The sequence below is a fragment of the Microcebus murinus genome, chromosome 10, assembly GCF_040939455.1.
Source record: "Microcebus murinus isolate Inina chromosome 10, M.murinus_Inina_mat1.0, whole genome shotgun sequence".
Taxonomy (NCBI): domain Eukaryota; kingdom Metazoa; phylum Chordata; class Mammalia; order Primates; family Cheirogaleidae; genus Microcebus; species Microcebus murinus.
In genome coordinates, this window is record NC_134113.1 from 20,751,264 (window position 1) to 20,776,252 (window position 24,989).

The 24,989-nt window shown below is 35.8% G+C and overlaps 1 protein-coding gene across 5 annotated transcripts in view; it reads left to right on the top strand.

Moving 5' to 3' along the window:
- BLTP3B (bridge-like lipid transfer protein family member 3B) overlaps positions 1-24,989 on the top strand; it is an 83,386-nt gene that overhangs the window by 17,067 nt on the left and 41,330 nt on the right. For 2 of the 5 annotated variants that reach the window (XM_012787637.2, XM_012787642.3), the window contains 3 exons: positions 17,973-18,135; positions 19,777-19,815; positions 21,449-21,540. In XM_012787637.2, coding sequence (XP_012643091.2) covers positions 17,973-18,135; positions 19,777-19,815; positions 21,449-21,540 — 294 coding nt within the window. Of the gene's footprint in view, positions 1-474; positions 3,818-7,418; positions 7,612-17,072; positions 17,237-17,972; positions 18,136-19,776; positions 19,816-21,448; positions 21,541-24,989 lie in introns of those variants that run through there. The other 3 variants (XM_012787639.3, XM_012787644.3, XM_076007088.1) reach the window with 3 other exon arrangements.

The following is a 24,989-nucleotide window of genomic DNA, read 5'->3' on the forward strand; positions in this document are numbered from 1 at the left end:
ATATTGCCCTTGCTCCCCTTCCCTCCCTCGAGTCAGAGCTTCAAGCATTTCCATCCCCCAGTTGGTATGCATCACACTCATTTTGTATGTATATACCCATCTCCTCCCTCCCCCCACCTGCCTGACACCCGATAAATGTTATCCTATATGTCCACTTAGGTGTTGATCAGTTAATACCAATTTGCTGGTGAGTACATGTGGTGCTTATTTTTCCATTCTTGGGATACTTCACTTAATAGAATGGGTTCCAGCTCTAGCCAGGAAAATACAAGAGGTGCTACATCACCGTTGTTTCTTATAGCTGAATAGTACTCCATGGTATACATATACCACATTTTATTAATCCACTCATGTATTGATGGGCACTTGAGTTGTTTCCACATCTTTGCAATTGTGAATTGTGCTGCTATAAACATTTGAGTGCAGGTGTCTTTTTCATAAAGTGACTTTTGTTCTTTTGGGTAGATGCCCAGTAATGGGATTGCTGGATCAAATGGTAGATCCACTTGTATCTCTTTAAGGTATCTCCATATTGCTTTCCACAGAGGTTGCACTATTTTGCAGTCCCACCAGCAATGTAGGAGTGTTCCTGTCTCTCCACATCCATGACAACATTTATTGTTTTAGAACTTGTTAATAAAGGCCATTCTCACTGGAGATAAGTGATATCTCATTGTGGTTTTGATTTGCATTTCCCTGATGATTAGAGACCATTTTTTAATAGTCTTTTTGTTGTTGTTGTTGTTAAAAACCTTTATTTGGGTGTCCATGGGAAGGAACAGGAGACACAGAGTAATCGGTTTTAGAATTGGCTAGTTTGAGTAATTTTAGCAAGCTTTGAACACAGGAACTGTTCCTAGCTGTCTGGCATCTAGGCGTGGGATAATTAGGGCAAGTGGATAGTGATCCAGAGTGTGAGACTCCAATAAAGAAGGTGGTTGGGGTGTGTTCAAAAAGTACTATCACAGGTGAGTTGTTGACCATCTCTAGGAATTGACTAACCCTAAGAGGGGCAATCCCTCCAGGGTCAGCAAGGACCCAGATGTCAAAGCATCAGAATAGAGAAAATAAACACAGTTAATACATGACTCCAGACACTTTTGCTTCCAGTAAGCAAACCTCAGCTGTGACTGTATATACCTGTCTGTACAGATTTCAGGGTGGTGGTTTTCCCTGTGACCACAGTTCCCTCATGGGTCCAAATAAACTGATTAATTTCAGTTTGTTCCATTTTTTTCTTGTTATAAGGACGGGAGTGATGATTTCTAAGCTTGTTACATGTCAGAAGCAAAACCAGAAGTCTCCAATCCATTTTTAATTGTTCTGCCAATTTTAGTTCCATGCCAAGCCTAAAATATTTGCAGTAGCTTCCAGATTTTAACCACTTCGGTACGAGTGTCGGTCGTCTATAGTCAACAGCCACAGATGAATACGCACAGCCGAGCATCGACTATAGTTGATAGCCACGAGTGAACGCGCACGTCAGCTTTAGCTGACAGCCATGATGGAATTTTTCTAATTTTTCATTTATCAAAATAAAATTGTGAACATTTAAAAATAACGTAATGAAAACATATATGTATATGTTACCTATCCTGATTTACATTACAAGCTGCCTGTAAAGTAAAACAAGCTTTCAGTGCTTTAAAGCTTTCTTCATCACACAAGAGCAAAACGGATTCGTTGTCAATGCACAGCACAAACTATCGTGCAGACTATGAGTGCCGGCTGCGGGCAAGGTTTCATGGCCGTTGAGCGCTGCACCTAAGTGGTTTAAGGAATTACACAAGAAAATTTCTTCTAATGAAGATTTTGCGTAGCCTAGGAGTGGGAAGACAGGCAGCTTATTTATACAGTACCTGTTTGCTTTTATTTTGCTTTAAAATTTAAGATGAAACAATATAAAAATATTGCCTTGTGGTTGCTTTTTTTTTTTTTTAAGGAAAATGCCAGGAAATTATTTTCTTTTACAAATTAGTTATTCAAACATTATTTAGGGAAGCTAAAGAATAAATGACACAGAACTCTAGTAATTTCTTTCTGATGTTATGTGTTGACTAAAGCACTGGACTAGGCATTTTTAAGACTCAGGTTTGAGTACTGATTATTAATTACCAGCTGGATATCTTTGAAAGTAGTTCACACCCAGATTTCTCGGTATGTGAATTTGGCTAATAATACTTACCTATCTCATTTTCAGTGTATGACAGGGCATGTGTAAATTGAAATTTATATTATGAAACACTACAGAAATGTAGAAAAATAACTTCTATGCGTATCCTCCCAAGAATAGGCAATTAAAAGGGACTAAGGAAGCTTCCAATACTGGCTGTTAGAAATCACAGCCTCAGACCACACACCTGTTAAGAATGAGTAAATTGGCCAAATAGAACACCGATGGAAGAGAGACATAGGTTTTGTATTCTTGGCTCCCTTACCCTTTGCTGGGCAACAGAACCTAACTGACTCTGTGATGAGAAAAGTAAGTGCTGTGTAAGGAAGTGAAGCATGAAAAATAAGGCTTGTCAAAATAAGCAACCAAGTGCGCAATTTCTCAGAAAAGTTAACTAAGTAGGGAGTTTAAATTGCCTCCATGGCAGAGTATGCCATTGCCGGTGGCTGGTAAAGTCAAGTGGGTATCCCAGCACATATTATCATGTCTGTTGGCCATACCAATAGAGGACTTATGTTCCTGGCTTGACAGTATGTCTTTTTCTTTAGCAGTAAATCCAACACAAATGACAAACTACAGACAGAAAATGCTCACAGACTGTGCTTTGGGTAATAACACTAGGCGGAGAACTTTATTGCCCAGTAAACATTTGTCCCAGGTATGTCATAAAGCAGATATGAAGGCAACAATTCTCCCAAAATTGTCTGTTTTCTACAATTGTAATCCTGTTTTTCAACACTGAAAGTGATGAAGTTTTATATTATCCACTATTTGTTGGTATCTCTGGTCATAACAAACACAGGGTTATCTTGCTAAAGTCTGAATGATTTCACTTCTCCAGGATATTTAATGTTAGGAAAGACTTGATGAAGGGACCTAGCATTTCTTGAGCACCTCCTATGTAACTAGCTCTGTGGAAGCTGATGCATGTTAGAAGGAAGTAGATGGCAAGGTAAGCTAACTTGAATTTGGATCCTTGGTCACACAAGCTGTATGACTTTAGGCCATGTGTCCTCTCTTTCAGTATCTCTTTTTTATTTTCTCATTTGTAAATTGGGGATAATAATACAATCTGCCTTAAAGGATTTTTGAGACTTGGTATATGTAAAATCCTGGTGCAGAGATGTCAGCAATTATTTATTTGCAGTATATTAACTCAGACCATCTTTAAAAGAGCTCCGTCAATTAGGTATGTTCCACCCAGATTTTATAAAAATCAAAAATGAAACTGAGAAAAGTTAAGAAATGTGTTCAAGTGAAAAATATGGCAGGATTTGAGTAGGGTTTTTCTGGCATACCTATCTGGGCTCTTTTCATCCTACTATGGAACTGTAGAATAACATTATTAATATAAAACATGTATATATTATATGTTATATACTATACAACACATGTTAATATAAAACAAAGGTTATATGTATATTTAATCCTATACACTTTTTATCTCAAAACATTAGCTTCACTAAGGTTTTGACGTTTAAGTGAACTGGTAATTTTTTTCTCATTTATGTTTCTCCCTTTGTGAGAAGCAGTTCAACCACCACCAATTAGGTTTCTGTGTCAGACCTTATAGGGATCATTGTATTGTATGAACCAAAAGATGAACCTTTGAAACAAATTGCAAAGAGATGGCAAATTAATAAGGTATGCATCTACATGGCAAGTATTATTTGGATCAATTTTTGAGAAATCGATGTAATATTTATAAAATTTTATCATTAATATTAAATTTATGATTGTTTTATTTCTTGCATGGCAAAATTGTAACCACTTCTGAATAGCAATCAATTTTCAAGTATAAGAAAAATGCAGATTAGATAAATTAATTTCACTAAAGCAATAACCTGCATACTGAATTTATAAAATAGAAAAAAAGGAAAGTATTTAAAAATATACTACTATATCTGGGTCTTTGAACTTTCTCAATTGTTAACAAAAACAGTATTACTTATTTTTCAAGACAATTTCAAAAAATTGAAAAAATTTTTTTCACTTTTGAAATTGACTGCAAATTGAGTATAAGCATATCAATTTTATTTAATTCCAATAATGTGCTTGAGAGAAAAAATGTAAATGAATAGCACATGGAACACTGCCATATTTTGATTATGTAAATTAAAAATTTTGATGTAGAGATATTAAGCAATTTTGTCACCTTCTATGTTTAACAGAGTAATGCTAATTTTCTTTACCTTGTTTTGACTAATTAATGCTATGTGTATGGAATTTTTTAAAGACTCTTGCTTAAACTTTAATGAAGCTAGTTAGTTCCCAGAAGAGAGTAATATGATATGAGTTGTTGGAAGGTAAGCAACATGACTAGTTATTTAAAAAAAAGGAAGCCATTTCTCATACATGGGCACTAAAGATAATGGAAAACCAACTTTTGAGGATGGGGTGGAAAGGCAAGTTAATGTGTGAAAAAGATTTTGAAGGTGGTAACTAAGATTTAAAAGCAGAATCATATATATTGTAAATTTGCCTACCTTGTCAAATGCAGTAAAAGGAGCAATAATAAATGTTATCTTTCTTTGCTTTCTTGAAAAAGTACAGTAAATTTCAATACTTCAAACTTTTTTTTTCAAAAAGGAAAGAATGGAACAGTTATCTCATATAGTGGTTATATTTGTTATAAGAAAAAAATTATGTAAATTAAATACACAAAATACAGGCATACTCAGCTATTTTGGGGGAAAACACCACACTGGAAATATAAACCAGAAGTTAAAATATAAAACTATAGGAAGCAGGAGGAAGTCAAAAAAATAATCCATCATGACCAAGTGGGCTTCATCCCAGAGATGCAGGGATGGTTCAACATATGCATATCTATAAATGTAATTCACCACATAAATAGAAGCAAAAACAAGACCATATGATCCTCAATAGACACAGAAAAAACATTCGACAAAATTCAGCACCCTTTTGTAATAAGAACACTTTAACAAAATAGGCATAGACAAGACCTACCTCAAAAGGATAAAAGCCATATATGATAAACCCACAACTAATATCATACTGAATGGGGAAAAATTGAAAGCATTCCAACTTTAAACTGGAACCAGGAGAGGTTGCCCTCCATAATCACTTCTATTCAACATAGTGCTGGAAGTCCTAGCCAGAGCAGTCAGACAAGAGAAGGAAATCAAGGGTATCCAAAATGGGGGCAGAGATTAAACTGTTGCTCTTTGCTGATGATATGATCTTATATCTAGAAAATTCCCAAGATTCTGCCAAGAGATCACTGGAATTGATAAATAAATTCACCAAAGTCTCTGGTTATAAAATCAATGTACCCAAATCAGAAGCATTCCTATACGCCAACAATGAAACTGAGAACCAAATCAAACACTCAATACCATTCAAAACGACAAAGAAAATAAAATACCTAGGAATATACTTAACTATGGAGGTGAAAGACCTCTATAGGGAGAACTATGAAATACTGAGGAAAGAAAGCACAGGATATAAACAGATGGAAAATCATACCATGCTCTTGGATCGGTAGAATCAACATTGTTAAAATGTCTGTACTACCCAAGTGATCTACAAATTCAATGCAATCCTTATGAAAACAGCAACATCACTTTTTGTAGATCTATGAAAAATAATTCTATACTTCATATGGAACCATAGAAGACCCTGTATAGCCAAAGCAACCTTAAGCAAAAATAGTAAATTCGGAGGCATCAATTTACCATACTTCAAGCTATGTTACAAGGCTGTAGAACCAAAATAGCATCATAGTAGCACAAGAACAGAGACATAGACCGATAGATGAGAACAGAGAACCCAGATATAAAATCATCCTCATATTGCCGTCTGATCTTTGAGAAAGCAGAGAAAAACATACACTGGGGAAAAGAATCACTATTCAATAAATGGTGCTGGGAAAATTGGATAGCCACATGTAGAAGACTGAAACAGGATCTGCGCCTCTCACAAAAATCAACTCACTATGGATAAAAAAAGACTTAAACCTAAGGCATGAAATCATAAGAATTCTATTAATAGAAGAAAATGTTAGGAAAACTCTTATAGACATCAGCCTAGGCAAAGAATTTATGAAGAAGAGCACAAAGGCAACCACAGCAACAAGAAAAATTAATAAATAGGACCTGATCAAATTAAAAAGCTTCTATACAGCCAAAGAAACTATCACAAGAGCAAACAGACAACTTACAGAATGGGAGAAAGTATTTACATGATATATATCCGATAAAGTGCTGATAGCTAGAATCTACATAGAACTCAAGCAAATTGTCAAGAAAAAAAATCAAACAGCCCCGTTAAAAAGTGGGCCAAGAATATGAACAGAAACTTTTCAAAAGAAGATAGACTAATGGCCAAGAAACATATGAAAAATGCTCAACATCTCTGATCACCAGAGAAATGCAAATCAAACCCACAATGAGATATCACTTAACTCCCATGAGAATGGCTTTTATCAAAAAGTCCCAAAACAACAAATGCTGGTGTGGATGTGGAGAGAGAAAAACACTCATACACCACTGCTGGTGGTAGGACTTCAAACTACTACAACCTCTATGGAAAGTAGTATGGTGATACCTCAAAGAATTAGAAGTAGAACTACCGTTTGACCCAGCAATCCCACTACTAGGTGTCTACTCAAAGGAGAAAAGACATTCTGTAAAAAAGACATCTGCACTCAAATGTTTATAGCAGCACGACGAACAATTGCAAAGATATGGAAACAACCCAAGTGTCCATCAATACATGAGTGGATTAATAAAATGTAGTATATGTATACCATGGAGTACTGCTCAGCCATAAAAAATGGTGAAATACCTATTGTATTATCCTGGATGGAGCTGGAGCCCATTCTTCGAAGTGAAGTATCACAAGAATGGAAAAACTATATCACATGTGCTCAGCATTAAATTGGTACTAATCAATCAACACTAAGGTGCACATATGGGAAGTAACGTTCTTAGAGTATCAAGTAAGTAGGATGTGGGAGGAGGGGATGGCTAAATTCACACTTAACAAATGCAGTGCATACTCTCTGGGGAGTGGGCATGCTTGTAGCTTTGACTTGGATGGTGCAAAGGCAATTTATGTAACCAAAGCATTTGTAGCCCCTTAATACTTGGGAAAAAAAATTGAACAGCATAAAAGAAACTGACATTGTTAAATGTACACCCAGAGAAATTTTCTTTGCTAGATGTATTCCTTTTAATCCTAAGCAACCCTATAAGGTAAATATTACCTTTGATTTGTATAGGAAGAAGCTTATATTCACAGATTAATAAATCACCCAGGTTCACATGGGAAGTGAAAAACAAAACAAAACAAAAAGTACAACTTGTGGAACTCATATGAAACAAATCATGAGTACAGCATGAATACTGCTGGAAGAAATTGGAGGAGCATCAAATTTCTGTGAACTGATTCATGGTGGAGCTAGAAATTTACTGGTATGCTTCATTGATTATAAATACCTGTTTATTCATAGATGAATATTATTTGGTCTGATTTTTTCTGTACTGTCTCTTTCTCATCTGGTCTGATTTCCTCTTCCTCGCCTGGTCTCCCCTCGTCCAGTCTCCACTTCCTCATCCGGTCTCGTCTCCTTTTCCTCAATCGATCTTCTCTTCTCTTCTGGTCTGGTCTCATCTTCCTTGCCTGGTCTTGTATACTCATCTGGTCTGCTCTCCTCTTCCTCGTCCGGTCTTTTTGTCTCTTCCTTGTGCTGTCTGGTCTCCTCTTCCTCGTCCAGTTTGGTGTCCTCCATGTCCAGTCTTGTCTCCTCTTTCGGTCTGGGTCTTGTTTGGTCTCGTCTCCTCTTCTTCGTCTGGTTTGCTCTCCTTCTTTTGGTCTCATCTGCTCTTCCTTGTCCTGTCTGGTCTCCTCTTCCTGGTCTGGTCTGGTCTTGTCTCCTCCTTTTTAACAAGTCTTGAAATTGGTAGTACAATGTCTCCAACTTTGTTCATCTTTTGCAAAGTTATTTTGGATAGTTTAGGTCTTCTGCATTTCCATATAAATTTTAGAATTAGCATGCCATTTCTACCAAAAAGCCTGGTAGGATTTTGCTTGGGGTTGCCTTCAGTCTATAAATCTATTTGGGGAGAATTGATGACATCTTAACTGAGTTTTCTGATCCATTAAATTTTATTTCTCTGTTTATTTAGATCTTTAATCTCAGCAGAGTTTTGTAGTCTTTAGTATATAGGTCATGCACACCTTTTTACCAGGTTTATCCCTAAAATTTCATATTGCTGATGCTAATGTGAATGGTTCATCCATCCATCTGTTCATTCATTTATTTATAGAGACAGGATCTCACTCTGTCACCAAGGCTGGAGTTCAGTGGTCTCAATCATAGCTCACTGTAACTTCGAACTCCTCCTATCACAGCCTCCCAAAGTGCCAGGATTATGGATGTGAGCCACTGAGTGTCCCCCCTGAATTTTTTTTTTTAAGAAACGATGTCAGTTTGTAATTCCCCCCACCCCCAACCCCAGCGATTTTTGATTGCTAAACTAACCTTCATTCCTGGAATAAACATTTGGTTATGATGTTTTATACTTCCATTGTTTTAAACTGTGGTTCATAGCTTGGCTTGTGAAATTAGTTTAGAAAGTTATGATCACTATTCTGAAAGAATGAAGTGGAACATATCAGACTGTATTAAACTGTAGCTTTGTGAGATTTTTGTTTTGTGTATGTACAGGTACTAAATTGTAATGTAAAGTATATTTCTTGCCCTAGGTCATGTCAATATATCTTCTGTGTTCTATTTAAAACATTTTAATAGGTGAACAATATTAATATATTTTTATGATTAGCTTCATAGCTCAGGCATTTAAAAGTCCTATTTGGGTAAGAGTAAACTTTTGATACTGCTTCAGTTCAAACTATAGTAAATGCATTCGTAATTCAAATAGAGGAGAAGGAGAGAGAAAGAGAACTCTTAACTGGATATCTGCTTTAGTTCCAGATACTTTACATATTATATATTTGTAATCCTCACTACAATCTTTGGGGTTGGAAATTCCTCATTTTTCAGATTGACAAATTGAGGGTGAGAGAGGTAGTACAGATAGTGGCTACACTGGAAATTGTGTCTGATTTAAAGGCCCATGCTCTTTGCAGATGTTCCTTCAGTATGAGCTAAACTGAAGATAGAATCAGATGTGAATTACATATATTTTAATCCTCCTTTCCATGTTCCACTTTTACTTTTGCCAGGCCTGTCTTTGGATTTTGTTAAACTTTTATAAAAATGATACATGTTCCTTATAGAACACTTAAACATTTGAAAAGTGTAAATATGAAGAAATCTAAAATTCCACCAACCATAGGTAGTCATTCTTGATATTTGGGATTTTGTAATGTATTTTTTATATAATTGAAATTATAGCATTTAATTTTGTCTCTTGAATTTTCATCTGAGGTAATATAAGTATTTCTTTACATGATTTGCAACATGCATTACTTGATATGTACATAGTACAATGTATCATAATTAAAGGGATTATCCCCCTTTGGACATTTAGATTGCTTTCACTTTTTTCCTTTTGAAAGTATCATTGAAATGAACATTCTTGTACATACCCAGTCAAGGTGTTCCCCAATTTCTCCACTAACCATACTTCCCCTGACTCCCAACATAATTGACCCTGCCCAAGCCCAAGGATATCTAGTCAACATGTTGTGTTTGAGTTATTCAGATTAGTCTGTTTTCTGTCCTCTTCCATTTTGTCCTTCCTTCTTCTTGAGTGTGGTTATAGAATTTCTAAAATACAGTTAGGTTTATTTGTTTCAGTTTGCTTTCATTTTAGGTGTTTTTCCTCTTCTCATTCTTTATTTTTACATATATAGAGTATTAACATGCTTTCCAAAGTCAAAACTATTTAGAAAAGCATATTTCTTTTCATATCCTTTCCTTCCTATTTTGTCTCTCTCACCCCTTAATTAGGTAACCAACTTCATTGTCTTCTGGTTTATCTTTCTTTTCATTTTTGTAATGCTAAGTAGCTATATGCATGTTTTCTTTCTCCTTTTTCTTACACAAAAAGTATCTTACTATCTTCTTTTGATTGGTACAAAACAATGAAAATTAACCTCAGGTTTTATGAGAGGATATTTTGATGTTATAGATAAAGCTGCCTAGTAAGCCAAATAGAGCAGACACAGTAAGCACATTCAACTGCTAGAAAGCTCAAATGACCAGTGTATTTAATTTTTGCAGATACTTTCTTTTGCCTCCCATGTCCTTTTCCTTCTTTTTTCTTTCCTTCCTTCCTGCTTCCCTCCCCTCCCCTCCCCTCCCCTCCCCTCCCCTCCCCTCCCCTCCCCTCCCCTCCCCTCCCCTCCCCTCCCCTCCCCTCCCCTTCTCTCTCCTCCTCTCCCCTCTTCTCCCCTCTCTCCCTCCCTCCCTCCTTCCCTCCATCCTTCTATCCTTCCTTCCTTTTAAAGAAATGCACAAGTAAATATAATGATGTTGAGGATTAATTTTGAAGTTAAAATAAAATTTACTTAGTTTTTTAGAGATGGGATCTCACTCTGTCACTCAGGCTGGAGTGCAGTGGTAGAGTCATAGTTAGCTGCATCCTTGAACTCCTGGGCTAAAGCAACACCTACTCCCCCCTCCCCCAGCCTCCCAAGTAGCCATGACTACAGGGGCATGGACAAGTTTTATTTTATTTTATTTTTTTAGAGATGGGGCTCTCACTATGTTGCACAGCCTGGTCTTGAACTCCTGGGCTCAAGCAATTCCTCCGTCTCAGCTTCCCCAGTTGTTGGGATTACAGGCATGAACCACCATGTATAGCTTTGAAATAAAATTTAAAAAAGCTTTTAGGATATTGCCATCTAGGCAGTAAATATTTATTTAACTTAATCTTCTATGGCTATATTTACAGATCATATTAAAGTTCCCAGTGATATATTTAAAAAATTAAAATGTTCCAAGTGCCTTCTGAGTAATAAAAGAATTATGAACAAAAAAAAAAAGAATTATGAACAGTTTTATATTCATTAACTTTTATTCTAGTTCTTTGAAAATTTATAGTCCAAATGCCTTTTAGCTAAAAAGATAGTCACTTAACCAGAATTCTCCTTCCCATATCTAAATACTACATGGTCATCTTCAAGGAGTTAGTTATAAAAACTTATTTTGGGGTATAAATTCTGAACTGGGTTTTAAAGGATAGAAGAGGTGTAGTAAGGTGAACAGCTTCAATAGAAACCATAGGAACTTGAAAAATGAGTGTAGCCTAATTGATGAGGGAGATGGTTAGAATTCAGTGTATCTAAATATGCCTGCAAACTCACATGCAGGACATTCCTCTAGTTCTAAGTGTGCCATGGGCCAATTGGTAATAAACTTTGTGACCTAAGTACATCATAAATTAAACAACTAGGTTTATAAATTGATAATCTGTGTCCTAGTACTATATAAGATATTATAGAACTAATGAGAGAAAGTAGTAAACTAATTTTTAATTTATTTCTTGGAATTGTTTATTGGTACTTGCTGAATTGAGTTTACTAAACACAACCAGGAGAGCTAATCTATAAGGATTGTATACTCAGCCTTTTGGGTCTTGGATTTGTGATTGGGGAGGTGGAGGTGACTCATGCAGACAGTTTTCATTCTTTGCTTTAGCACTTAATTCAGCAGTCCCCAACCTTTTTGCCACTAAGGACTGCTTTCATGGAAGACAGTTTCTCCACCTCCAGCAGGGAGATGGTGGGGCTCAGATAGGGATGCCAGTGATGGGGAGCTAGGGAGTGGCTGTAAATTCACCTCCTGCTGTATGGCGACCCTGGTTCCTCCTAGTTTCATGGAAGACAATTTTTCCATAGATGGGGGTTGGGGAGGTGTAGGGGAAGGGGAAGTGGTGGCCGAGCTGTGTGGCCCAGTCCATAACAGTTCCTAGGGGTTGGGAACTGCAAACTTAATGAATTCTTAGCATGCACTTGATATTGTGTTATGTGCTAGAGGAGATACAAAGATAATCAAGGCATACTCCTGACCCCGTAAAACTCCTACTTTTAAATGCTGTAGTATATAGCATGTTCATATTACCTCCTTGGGAGATTATTTTGTATATTAGGTAAAGCCATGGGCTAAGGAATCAGACTGCTTATGATCATGTCCTGGCTCCAGCACTTTGCATGCCTGTGAGCAAATTATTTGACACCTATCTAAGTTACCTCATTTTTAAAATGGAGGCAATAATTATACCTATTTTATGAAGTTATTAGGATAAATTGATATAAAGACTATAAAGCTCTTCATTGTAGGGCTTGACAGCTTTGAGAGTCTGATAAATGGTAGCTATGGTTTATATTGCAAAAGAGTTTGGAAATACACGTAAGGAAATGACAAATTGCACCTAAGGAGTCAGGTAACATTTTCTGTAAGAGTTCTGTTTGAGCTGGGCCTTAGAAGTAGGAATTTGCTTGATTGAGAAAGGTCTGAGCATTCCAGGAACTTTGGGGAGGCAGAGATTTAAAAACAGATATTTTCAGAAGCTGCTGTGTTGTTCAATTTGGCAAGGCTATTCCAAAGGATGAGACTTGACATATATGTATAAAACAAGTGAATTTCCTTCCTCATACAATCTTTTACCAGCTTCCTATTGCTTTTGGGATAAAGTACTAAATTCTTAATGTGGAATAGCATACTCCTGTCGTAATTATAAACTAAAACTAAAATCCTAAGTGCACCCCTGCCCCCGACTGAATGGACCCCCTCTTGGCTAACGGGACCTCAGAAAAACAGTAAAACTATGATGGAAAGGGAGGTCTGACACAGTTCCTTATACCCCTCTTTTTGGAGTTTAAACACACCAGCTTAATGTTAAAGGAGAGATAAGACTGACAAAACAGACTCTTTTTGGCAGTAAGATATTATATTACAAACAGGACCTAAGGCTATGCAAGGCAAAGGTTAAGTCAGGCCTTACAAACCCCAAAATCTTATTAAATGGGTTTTTTAAATTAACTTGGTATAATGTGGCTTACTTTCCAACCTGACTGGTATAGCATCACATGACAGATAGCAGATCTCCTTATCTTAACTCAAGCATTCCTTTCTAACTCCAAGTCTTTAGAAAAAGCTTTATTTCTTTAACCAATTACAAATCAAAGAATCTCTGAAACTACCTATAAGCCCCTGCTTCGAGATGTCCTGCCTTTTTGAGCCAAGCTAATGTATACTATCTTTTGATTTCTGATTTTACCTGCATTTCCTTTCTTCCTAAAATGTTATAAAACCAGATTAACCCGGCCACCTATGGTACACTTTCTCAGGACTTCTTAAAAGATGATGCTTCTTGGCCCGTGGCCACTCATATGGGCTCAGAATAAACCTATTTAAATTATTTTATAGAATTTGTGGGGTTTTTTTTCCCTGTTAACATAATGATTGTTGATTTCAGTTTTCATGAACTTGGTCCTTTTTACTATTTTGGCCTCTTAATTGCTTGACTTCCCTCCTTCACTTATCTTGTCAGCCAGTTGTTTCCCTAGACAGACTCCAGATCTTGCTGTTACCGGTAATTGTAACCCCTTTATAATTTCATTTTAAGCTTCACACTCTGACTAGCATATCCTGCTTTCTAGCTCACTCACCTACCACTCTATTCCTTATCCCCCTCTTGTTTTCTGTATCAGGTACAGATTGCATAGTCTATCATTATAACCATTCCCCTGCATAATTCTTCAACTCCCTGGACTATTCTCTTTATTCATTGTACTTGACTCATAAATTACTGATGGAGTACAACTCTTTGCCTCTTCTGCACATGTAACTTCTAAGTGAAGAATAGACCAACTTGATTTGCTGGAGGAAAACACATACATAATTGATTTCACTTTATATTCATTGTAATTACCTTGAAGTGAGTCTGTAGTGTTCCCCTGTAATCCTAATTGTTCTAGTTCATTATTTTTCTACTCCCCTATATGACAATTGTGCACATTCTTCTCTCTCCTCAAACACTCTTTTCTTAATTGCTTTTGTTAGTTTCTGTTACATTTCTTTGATCTCTTAGTAGTGCCTGACCACAGTCCTTGGGCCCTTTCATTTTTCTGTCTACTCTTAATCCTTTGGTGATCCCATCTATCTGATTGCTGTAAATGCCACCTCTAACATTGGTGATGACCATGTTTATATCTGCATCCAGGTCCTTACTACTACTTAGGTGGCATCTCTTAAACTGTTCAAAGCCTAAATCCTGGCCTTTAATTTAAAACTTATTTCTCTGTCTTTACCCCAATAAATGACAATTCTATCCTTGCAATTACTCAGACAAAAAAACCTTGGTGTCATCCTTAACTTCAGTCTGTACAATCAAATCCTCTTGGCTTTATCTTCATACTATAGACCATTCCCTTTCCACCTCCTCCTACTCTTGCATTTTGGTCCAAGGCAGCAGCATCTCTCATCTGGATTATTGTGATAGCCTCTTCTTTGTGCTTTCTGCTTCTGTCCATCTCCTTGTTTCATATAATCTCTACAGAGTATACTATACAGATGTATAATCTCTACAGAGTGATCCTTTAAACACGAGAGTCTCCTATTCTAATCAAAATCATCACTAGTCACTTTCTTTCTTACCTAGGGTGAAAGCCAGAATCTTTAGAGTGACTTAAAAGGTCCCACATGATCTGGCTCCTGTTACGGCTCTAACCTCATTTCCTGTTATTCTTGCCTTTGCTCGTTTTCTCCAGCCACGTACGTTGGCCTTCTTGCCTCAGACATGCCAAGCCATGCTTACATCTCAGGTTTTTGCCCTTGCTCTTCCTCTGCCTTTCTGTGTAAGCTTTCTTCACATATTTTCATAGCTAGTACCTCTTTTACTTCCTTCAGATTTTGCTTAAATGTCATTTTTTTCAGTGAGCCTTTTCCTGTCCACCCTTATCAGAAATTGTAACCTCCTCTGCTTAAATTTCCTGTCTTGTTATTTTGTTCTTTTCCCTGTAGTTATCAAAATGACTTACCATATATTTATTTATTTTTTTTTTGAGACAGAGTCTCACTTTGTTGTCCAGGCTAGAGTGAGTGCCGTGGCGTCAGCCTAGCTCACAGCAACCTCAAACTCCTGGGCTCAAGCGATCCTCCTGCCTCAGCCTCCCGAGTAGCTGGGACTACAGGCATGCGCCACCATGCCCGGCTAATTTTTTCTATATATATTAGTTGGCCAATTAATTTGTTTCTATTTATAGTAGAGACGGGGTCTCGCTCTTGCTCAGGCTGGTTTTGAACTCCTGACCTTGAGCAATCCGCCCGCCTCGGCCTCCCAAGAGCTAGGATTACAGGCGTGAGCCACAGCGCCCGGCCTATTTATTTTTTTAAAAAATTATTTGCCCCCTCCATTAAGCTCTATGAAGGTAGAGATTTTTATCTATTTTGTTCTTTTCCAAATCCCAGTCCCTGTTAAATTGTAGGTATCAACTCATTTATGAAACAAATGAATAAATAAAATACTCAAAGACTTGTATAATCTGCCTGCCTCTCCCTTGTCCTTCCAGGTTTATCCTCTGCCCTCCTGACCTTCTTGGTACATACTAGATACTGGTCTTTTTTCCAGTTCTATTTTTGTACTGTGCTTCTTCCTGCTTCAGAACCTTTATATGTTTTATTCCCTCTGCATGGAATACTCTTTCTTTCCCTTCCCCTTTCTCTTCCTACCCTAGTTCACTTGTACTCATCCTTCAGATATCAGCTCAAAAGTCCTTATTTCACAGAAGCTCTGGATTAGGACCCCTCCTGTATTCTCTCTCTCAGTCATGCCATTTGATCTTCTGTCTCACAAACTAGACTGAAAACTCCACAAGGGCATGAGCATTGAGTGTACTGCTTGCCAGTGTATGTTTCTGAATAATGAACCCTTAATAAATACTTATTGAATGCTCCCTTCCAGCTCTGATATTTTATATCAAGGAAGTGGCAGGGTTTTTTTCAAGGTTATCTATGGTTAGGAATGGAAGCCTATTGGAAAACTTCATGATTAATAAGAATAATACAACACAGCATCATTGGTCAAATATGGGTTAAAAATGAACTTTGTATTTCATAATTGACATTCTGTGAGGAGATATGAATCCATATAGAATCTGGCACAAGAAATTCTGGTTTGAAGTCACTGGAGAATTGTGTGTATTGATTGGTATTCTTGTTGACATGTAAGGCATGTAAATATCTAGTACATTTAATTGCTTTGATATTTAACTTCCAAAAAAAGTAAAAGGCCGACTGACTTTTTTGTTAGGCAATAGTTAATGTTGTCAATAGTTTTACTTTTGAAAAAGTACTTGGATAAAGTTAGCACTTTTTCATTTTTAGGATTGTTTTGAGGATTAAGTAAGTAATGTATATGAAAGTAGTTTAAAGTACATGTTCAATTTATTATTATTGTGATATTAGGCAAATATGTTCAAGATTCTTGTTATGTTTACTCATTCAAAAATGGGGATAAAATTAGTATTGACCTTAATGGGTTATCATGGGAATTAGATGAGATAGTAATGCATGCATTCAAAGAGCTTGGTATACTGTAAACCCTGGAAAATATTCACTATTATGTTAGCTATTATTATTTCTAAACTTTTTAAGTTTAAGGGCTTCGATTTTTAAGTCATTATAGAGAATTTGAGTTCTTTCATTAGAATTCAGGGTTTAGTCTCCTTTGTGACTTTTGGCGTTTTAATTAAATACTTCATGCTTGTGATTTTAACTCCTTTAAAAAGGATAAATGGTATTTGTACAGCTAATTAAGGTTGTAAATAATTGATATTTTTAAGAAGCTCACAAAGAAAACACCAAAATCTGTTGTTAAATAGAATTGAGTAATCTCTTTCCTAAGGGACCTTTTAAAACAAGATATATATATATATATATATCATTGTTTATTCCTGTAATGATTTGGGTCAGTTTCTTCTTTTTGTTTCTTTGTTTTTTTGAGAAAGGGTCTTGCTCTGTCACTCAGGCAGGAGTGCAGTGGCGTGATCATAGCTCACTGAACCTCAAACTCCTGGGCCCAAGCGATAATCTTGCCTCAGCCTCTTGAGTAGCTGGGACTACAGGTGGGTGCCACCACGCCTAGCTAATTTTTCTATTTTTAGTAGAGACGGGGGTCTCACTTTTGCTCAGGCTGGTCTTCAACTCCTGACCTCAAGCATTCCTCCCACCTTGGCTTCCCAGAATGCTAGCATTGCAGGTGTGAGCCACATTGCCTGGCCGATTTGGGCCAGTTTCTAATACTGGGAATCATCTTATGATTCTGACAGGAATATTGATATCCTTTGATCATCATTCTTTGGATGATGAATGACATCTGCTGTTGCTGCTGCTGCTGCCACCATCACAACTGCTGCTTCTGAAGGGTGCTCTCATTCCTTTATCTTCTTTGCATGTTGGCTAGTGGCATAGATCTATTCCCTTCTCTGCTGTAATATGTAGTGAAGAGAACAACATGTAGTAGAGGATGCCTTAGAGTTATCCCTGCTGCTTTGCTTAGTGTCTGGAAAATAACGGATGCTCACTAAATGCTCATTGTGTTTGAAAGTCAGTAAGAACCAAGGAGAGATTGATCATATGGGGAAATGATATTCAAATGTGTGCCCAAAAAACTGTAGCCATTGTAAAAGAGAACTGTGGGCAACAGAGATCTAAACACATTGAATAGACTCTAAAATAGAGCCTGTCTGCAGTTTTTTGCTTCTTAGTGCTATTACACTTTTAATGCTCTGTATATTTGTAAGAATGACTCTGGGATACAGTAACTGACAAAAATAAATGTCATTGTATATTCTCTTTCAGATTTACCAAAAATTTGTCTCCTGATAAGATCAATCTAAGTACCCTTAAAGGAGAAGGTGAACTGAAGAATTTGGAGTTGGATGAAGAGGTGCTACAGAACATGTTGGATTTGCCAACATGGCTTGCTATCAACAAAGTGTTCTGTAATAAAGCATCCATTAGGGTGAGATTTTTACCTGTGGTTTGATATCTGTGGAATGCCTTTTATGTTTTCATTCTACATTTCATGTCTGTCTTTTAAAAAATGTTACATATAATTCTATAAAGAAGCATTTTTATTAACATAATTTGGAAAGAAAAATGGCTTTGCACAAATGACTGCATGCCTTATATAATTGAAATCAGTTATTAATTAATACTATATAGGTCTTAATTTTTGTTTAAATTTTAATTGTATTATCTTAAGTAAAATAGTTTGTTAATAAAATAATTGTTTCCATTTGGTACATATTTAAAGATAGGCTTTTTTCATAGGATATATTGTCAGATGGGATAATTTAAATTTGTAGTGAGTAAATACTTGATTTCAAATGAAGACATAAGAATCAATAAATTCTTTCTGTACACATAGTTGTATTTTCAATTTTATCCCTTTTTAAATTTGTTCCCATTTTGAGATTTTTTTAAAAGTTTTCTATTTACTATTATTATTATTACTACTTACTATAACTTATTTTACTTATCTTTGTCTCTAATCATATGACATTTTGTACCATTTCTTGCTCTTAGAGACCAGGCTTAGTTTGAGAGTCTGCTCAGCAGAAATACTGCGCGCTAATTTGTTTCATAAACTAAAATTTGAGCTACTAAGAAAAGATTATGGAAAAGATTCCCATGTCCTTTAATCATCACCTTAAACTTTTGTTCTGTCTTCCATAAAGCCAAATATTTATAAGACTTGATATTTTTAGAGCAGGATATGTATAGTTGAACATTATTTATTTGATATTGCCTATATTTTATATTAATGCTTTCACTTTTGTATTTTGTCTTGCATATTTATAAAACAATTGGGAAGAATTCTAGGATTAAACACAGATTGTTAAATGAACAGGATACTGATTATGCTTTGCTGGCAACTCTTAAATTATGAAATAAAAATGTGTTTTAAGGACTGGGAAAAAAAGATACTTCAAAGAACTTGGGATTAATAAAATGTGGTATATGTATACCATGGAGTACTATTCAGCTCTAAGAAACAATGGTGATATAGCACATCTTATATTTTCCTGGTTAGAGCTGGAACCCATACTACTAAGTGAAGTATCCCAAGAATGGAAAAACAAGCACCAGATATATTCTCCAGCAAACTGGTATTAACTGAGTAGCACCTAAGTGGGCACATAGGTACTACAGTAATAGGGTATTGGGCAGGTGGGAGGGGGGAGGGGGGCGGGTATATACATACATAATGAGTGAGATGTGCACCATCTGGGGGATGGTCATGATGGAGACTCAGACTTTTGGGGGGAGGGGGGGAAATGGGCATTTATTGAAACCTAAAAATCTGTACCCCCATAATATGCCGAAATAAAAAAACAAAAAAAAAAAACAAAAAAAAAGAACTTGGAAGTTCCCATTTAAGAAGATGACTAAGAAAATACAGCTAGTAATATTTTCTTATATAAAATGGTTATATCTGATTTCAAAAGTATAAATGAGTTGCTCAGGTTATTATTTTGCAATTTAAGAAAAAAGTCATTGGATATAATTTGATATGTCTGTCACTGTATTAAGAGAGCAACCGTGTTGATATTGCTTTTTTTTTTTAATGATTCATTTCAAAGAGTTTTTTTATTTGTAGATCCCATGGACAAAACTGAAAACACATCCTATCTGTTTGGTGAGTTCTGAAATCACCTCAGAAGTAAACATATTAATATATTCACATTATCTAGCTACTCTGTTAATATTAATCTTTTGTTTCATGGAAACATAATTTCTTGGGTTTTTCACTAATTAGCTTTCATTTGCTTTTTATGGAACTTAGTTTTCTCAGCTGTTAAATGAGAAACATCAAAAATAGGATCTTTAAAGTTTTTCAGATCTAGAATGTTGTGTTCTAAGTTTAGTATTTTATTACATCATTTAACTCTTCATTGACATACTATGGAATTTTTTTTTTTGAGACAGATTCTCGCTTTGTTGCCCAGGCTAGAGTGAGTGCCATGGCATCAGCCTAGCTCACAGTAACCTCAAACTCCTGGGCTCAAGCAACCTCAAACTCCTGGGCTCAAGCGATCCTCCTGCCTCAGCCTCCTGAGTATCTGGGACTACAGGCATGCACCACCATGCCTGGCTAATTTTTTCTATATATTTTTAGTTAGCCAATTAATTTCTTTCTATTTATAGTAGAGATGTGGTCTCGCTCTTGCTTGCTCAGGCTGGTTTCAAACTCCTGACCTAGAGCAATCCACCTCGAGCAGTCCGCCTGCCTCGGCCTCCCAGAGTGCTAGGATTATAGGCGTAAGCCACCGCGGCCAGCCTGGAATTCGTTTTTTAATATTTGATCCTGACTTTTGTGAATTTCTATTTTTACTGATCTAATAAATTAAGTAACATGTTCTTTAATATAATTTGCATTTAAGGAAGGTCAAAGAAAATTGATTACTTGGTCATTTATTGATTCACTCCATAAATATTTATTGAGTCCTGACCTGTGCCCTGAGAGAACTTATCTTTTAATAGAGGAGACTAACAATGAACAGGTAAACAAATGAGATAGTTTCAGATAATAAATGCTGTATTTAAAGTAGGAAATAATGACCAGAATTATGTTAGTGATGACTGTGAAGGACAGTAGATCTTTCTTCAAGGAAAAAAGTATTACCCTAAGAAAGAATTTTTTCTGTTATGGGAATGTTTATTTTTTTCACATTTCCTGCTTCTTATTTTCTGTAGTTTTATGTCTTATGTGTCAGATCTTAAATGGGGATAAGATTTTTAAGAGTGATTAGCTGAGCACGGTGGCTGGCTCCTGCTTGTACTCCCAGCTTCTTGGGAGGCTAAGGCAGAAGAATCACTTGAGCCTAGGAGTTTGAGGTTATAGTGAGCTATGATGACACCACTGCACTCTAGGCAGGGTGACAGAGTGAGACTGTCTGAAAAAAAAAATTTAAGTGTGATTCAAGCCTATTTACTAATATATAATCTTATCAAATAATAATGTATGTCTGGGGTTAGATATTGCATTTTCATAAAATCTGATGATCTCAGCAGTAAACAGCTACTTCTTAATGTTTTATGCCCATACTGCTGTAATATACACAGCTTTCCCACCAAATAATAAATGAGTGCTTTGTTTTCTTTTTTAGCATTTGTCTTTTTAGATGTTTAGAATGACACTTAAAAGAACTTTTCTCACTTGCTGTTTACTTTGCTCCTAAAGAAATGAAAGAGAAAATAGTATTATAATATATGCAAAATATACAGAAAATATAATATCTAATTGTTTGCATTTTTAACATTTTTATTAGTCCCTGGATAAAGTAATAATGGAAATGAGTACATGTGAAGAACCACGAGCCCCTAATGGCCCATCACCTATTGCAACTGCTTCAGGACAAAGGTAAGCTATTTCCATTAATTTGTATGGCTGTCAGTGGGAGTGCTTTTCTAAATCGACTCTGTTATCTGTAGTAATGAGATGTAAAGAACATAAAATCCCTTAATAGCTTCTATTTCAGTACCCTCTCCCATCAAACATTTTATAGTTTTTATTATATATATTGCAAAAATAGCAAAAATAATATGAATTTTAGCTTGTATATTAACCTTGCTTTCCTTGCAATAAATAGTAATGATAAACCATGGGCAGAGCAGCAGCTGAAGATGGAAACAGAAGAACTTAGGCATTCTCTAAATTAGATAGTCTCCTAGTCTCTGAAACTTAATAGTTTCTCTGCATATCATTTTTTCTGTATCAATGGGAATTTTGACTCTTTAAGAGTTAAGCTGATGCCTTAATAAATTACAGACCTTTCTGGTTGCTCTTAAAAGTCATTAAATATAAAATGTTTTTACTTTTCCACAGGTTGTATTTTGATAGATAAAAATCAGATGCTAATAAAGTAGAAGCATTGGGACCATTTCATAAAGCCTTTTTGAAAAGTTAGACTACTTCTCTGAAATTTTTTTGCTAAAAATTGCCTACTTAATTTTTGCATTCAGTAAGTTTGGATCTCTTACTATACTTCATTTCCCTAAGGCAGAATCTCTGCATTATTTTTGGATTCGCATAATTTTTAATGTGATTAGTGCCTCCTCATGTGTAACATGGCAGTGCTGCGCATCTAGATCCACCTTTATGTTAGTGCATTCTATAAAAATACTTACAGTCTGATCAGTAGTTTACACATGGCAATCTCATGGTGATCCATTCCACTGCTAAGAGTTGTTTAATGGTCATGTTTATCAGATGTACAGTTTATTTTTTTCTTTTTTTTTTATTCTACTTTTTTTTTATTCCATTTTTTTAATTCTATTATTGATAGAATAGTTGGTTGTTAGATTGCCTAGCGTTGGAAAGAATTGAAATGAACCATTTTTGTCCATGTGTGCTTAGTGTAGTTGTTAGTGTTCTTCCTTATCCTTGTTTTTATAGTATCAATAAGCTTTATAATTTTGGTTTTGTAATCATGATAATCTTATATCAATATTTTGATATATGGCAGCATGATTATTCTATTACAGCATTTTCAGACTTAATCGTTTATGGTGCTGCTTAAATCTACCAAGTCTTTTAAGCTCCTTCTCTTATAATTGTGATTCCGTAGGTCTTGAATAGGTATAAAGAATATTAATACGCATTTTAACACGTTGTTGTAGTCATGCATCTTAGAGAAGCACTGATCTATTTGATTTTGTTTCTAGCTAAGATTAAAAATCAAGAAATTAACAGCAGGCTGGTGCTTCCCTCTGTGCAGGTCCTGTCGGCTGAAAATGCTCCTACAGATTAATGGTCTATTAAACATTGTAAGTTCAGAAATTTGATTTTTCATTTCACACAGAGGAGAAACATCTGTGTGAAGATTAGTCAAACTCAGAAGAGCTAGTCGTCCCTTTTTATGTGTCAAGGATTGGTTTCCAGAACACCCCATGGGTACCAAAATTCATGGAAGCACAAGTCTCTTTAATAAAGTGATGTAGTATTTGCATATAACCTATGTACATCCTTACGTATACTTTAAATAAGGTCTATATTACTTATAATACCTAGTACAAAGCCTACACATCACTTCATTCACATGATTCAGTGTAGCAGTTGAGACACAGGAAAATCAAGTTTTGCTTTTTGAAACTTTGTGAGTCACCCCCCCCCTGAATATTTTCAGCCAGAGTTTGGTTAAATCATTGATGCAGAACCCATAGATACAGAAGGCCAACTGTATTTGTAAATGGTAATTTCACCTTTCTAATATATAATGGACAACATAATCTAAAAAATGTAGACTTTGTTCATTAATTCAGGCTTCACTCTTTTCAGGTGGTAATCCTTGAATATGGATTATAACATTTTTAGTTTATATAGAATTAGAGATGGCTTTGGATATTCCAAAGGGTATTCCCATACAGTTATTCTAAGAATATTTCTATCTTGAGTGACCAGTATTTATCTTTAGGATCAAAGCAGCTCCTCTCTAAGATGCTGATGAGTTCTTGGTCTTTAGTTCTCAATTTTTTTAAACTCAGAGTATTTGACTGTTTTGTTTTATAACAGAATTACCTCATGGAAGCCAAGGAGTATTTAAATTATTACATAGACACCATTTCACATAAGGACCACAGCAGCCTTTTGAGGCAGATATTATTTACATTTTATAAATGAGGAAGCTGACGCTCAGAGACTTTCAGGAGTTTATTAATAATAATACACAGTCAGGTACTGCATAACAATGCTTCAGTGAATGATGGAATGCACATATGATAGTGGTCCCATAAGTTTATAATACCATTTTCATTTTACCTTTTCTATGTTTAGATATGTATAGATACACACTTAACATTGTGTTACAGCGGTCTACAGCATTCAATATGGTAACATGCTGTGTGGGTTTGTGGCCTAAGAGCAATAGGCTATACCATATAGTGTAGGTATGTAGTAGGCTAACCTATTTATGTTTATGTTAAGTACACTCTGTGATAGTCCCACAGTGACAAAATCACCTAATGACACATTTTCAGAACGTATAATAGTTAATGCATGACTGTACTACTATTAATAATAATATGTATAGAGGGCCAGCACAGTGGTTTACTCCTATAATCCCAGCACTTTGGGAGGCCGAGGAAGGAGGATTGCTTGAGGCCAGGAGTTCAAGTCCAGCCTGAGCAACATAATAAGTTGCTGTTTCTACAAAATAATTAGCCAAGTGCAGTACTGCACACCTGCAGGCTGAAGCAGGAGGATTGGTTGGGCCCAGGAGTTTGGGATTGCAGTAGGCTGTGATCATACTACTTACTGTACTCCAGCTTGGGCAACAAAGTGAGACCCTATATCAAAATAAATAAATGAATAAAATATGTGTGTATATATATAGAGAGATATATTTTATAAGGTATTTATCATGAGTTAAGAGATGGTCTGTTTGTTCATATGTATTATTTCATGTAATCCACATATAACCCACAAAGTACTACCTCATGTAAAAGCTGAGTGAGCTCAGGCTTAGAAAGTTATTTCACTCTATTTGCATGTGTACCCATACCTGAACTCCCACTTACATGTGAGAACATGCAGTATTTGACTTTCTGAATTATTTCTCTAAGGATAATGGCCTCTAGGTCCATCCAAGTTGCTGCAAAATACATTTCATTCTTTTTTGTGGCTCAGTAGTGTAAATATATGTACCCCATTTTTTTAATCCAGTCATCCATTGATGGACACATAGTTTGATCCCATGACTTTGCTATTGTGAATGCTGCTGCAATAAACATACTAGTGCAGGTGTCATTTTTATATAATGATTTGTTTTCCTTTGGGTAGATACTCAGTAGTGGGATTGCAGGAATGAATGT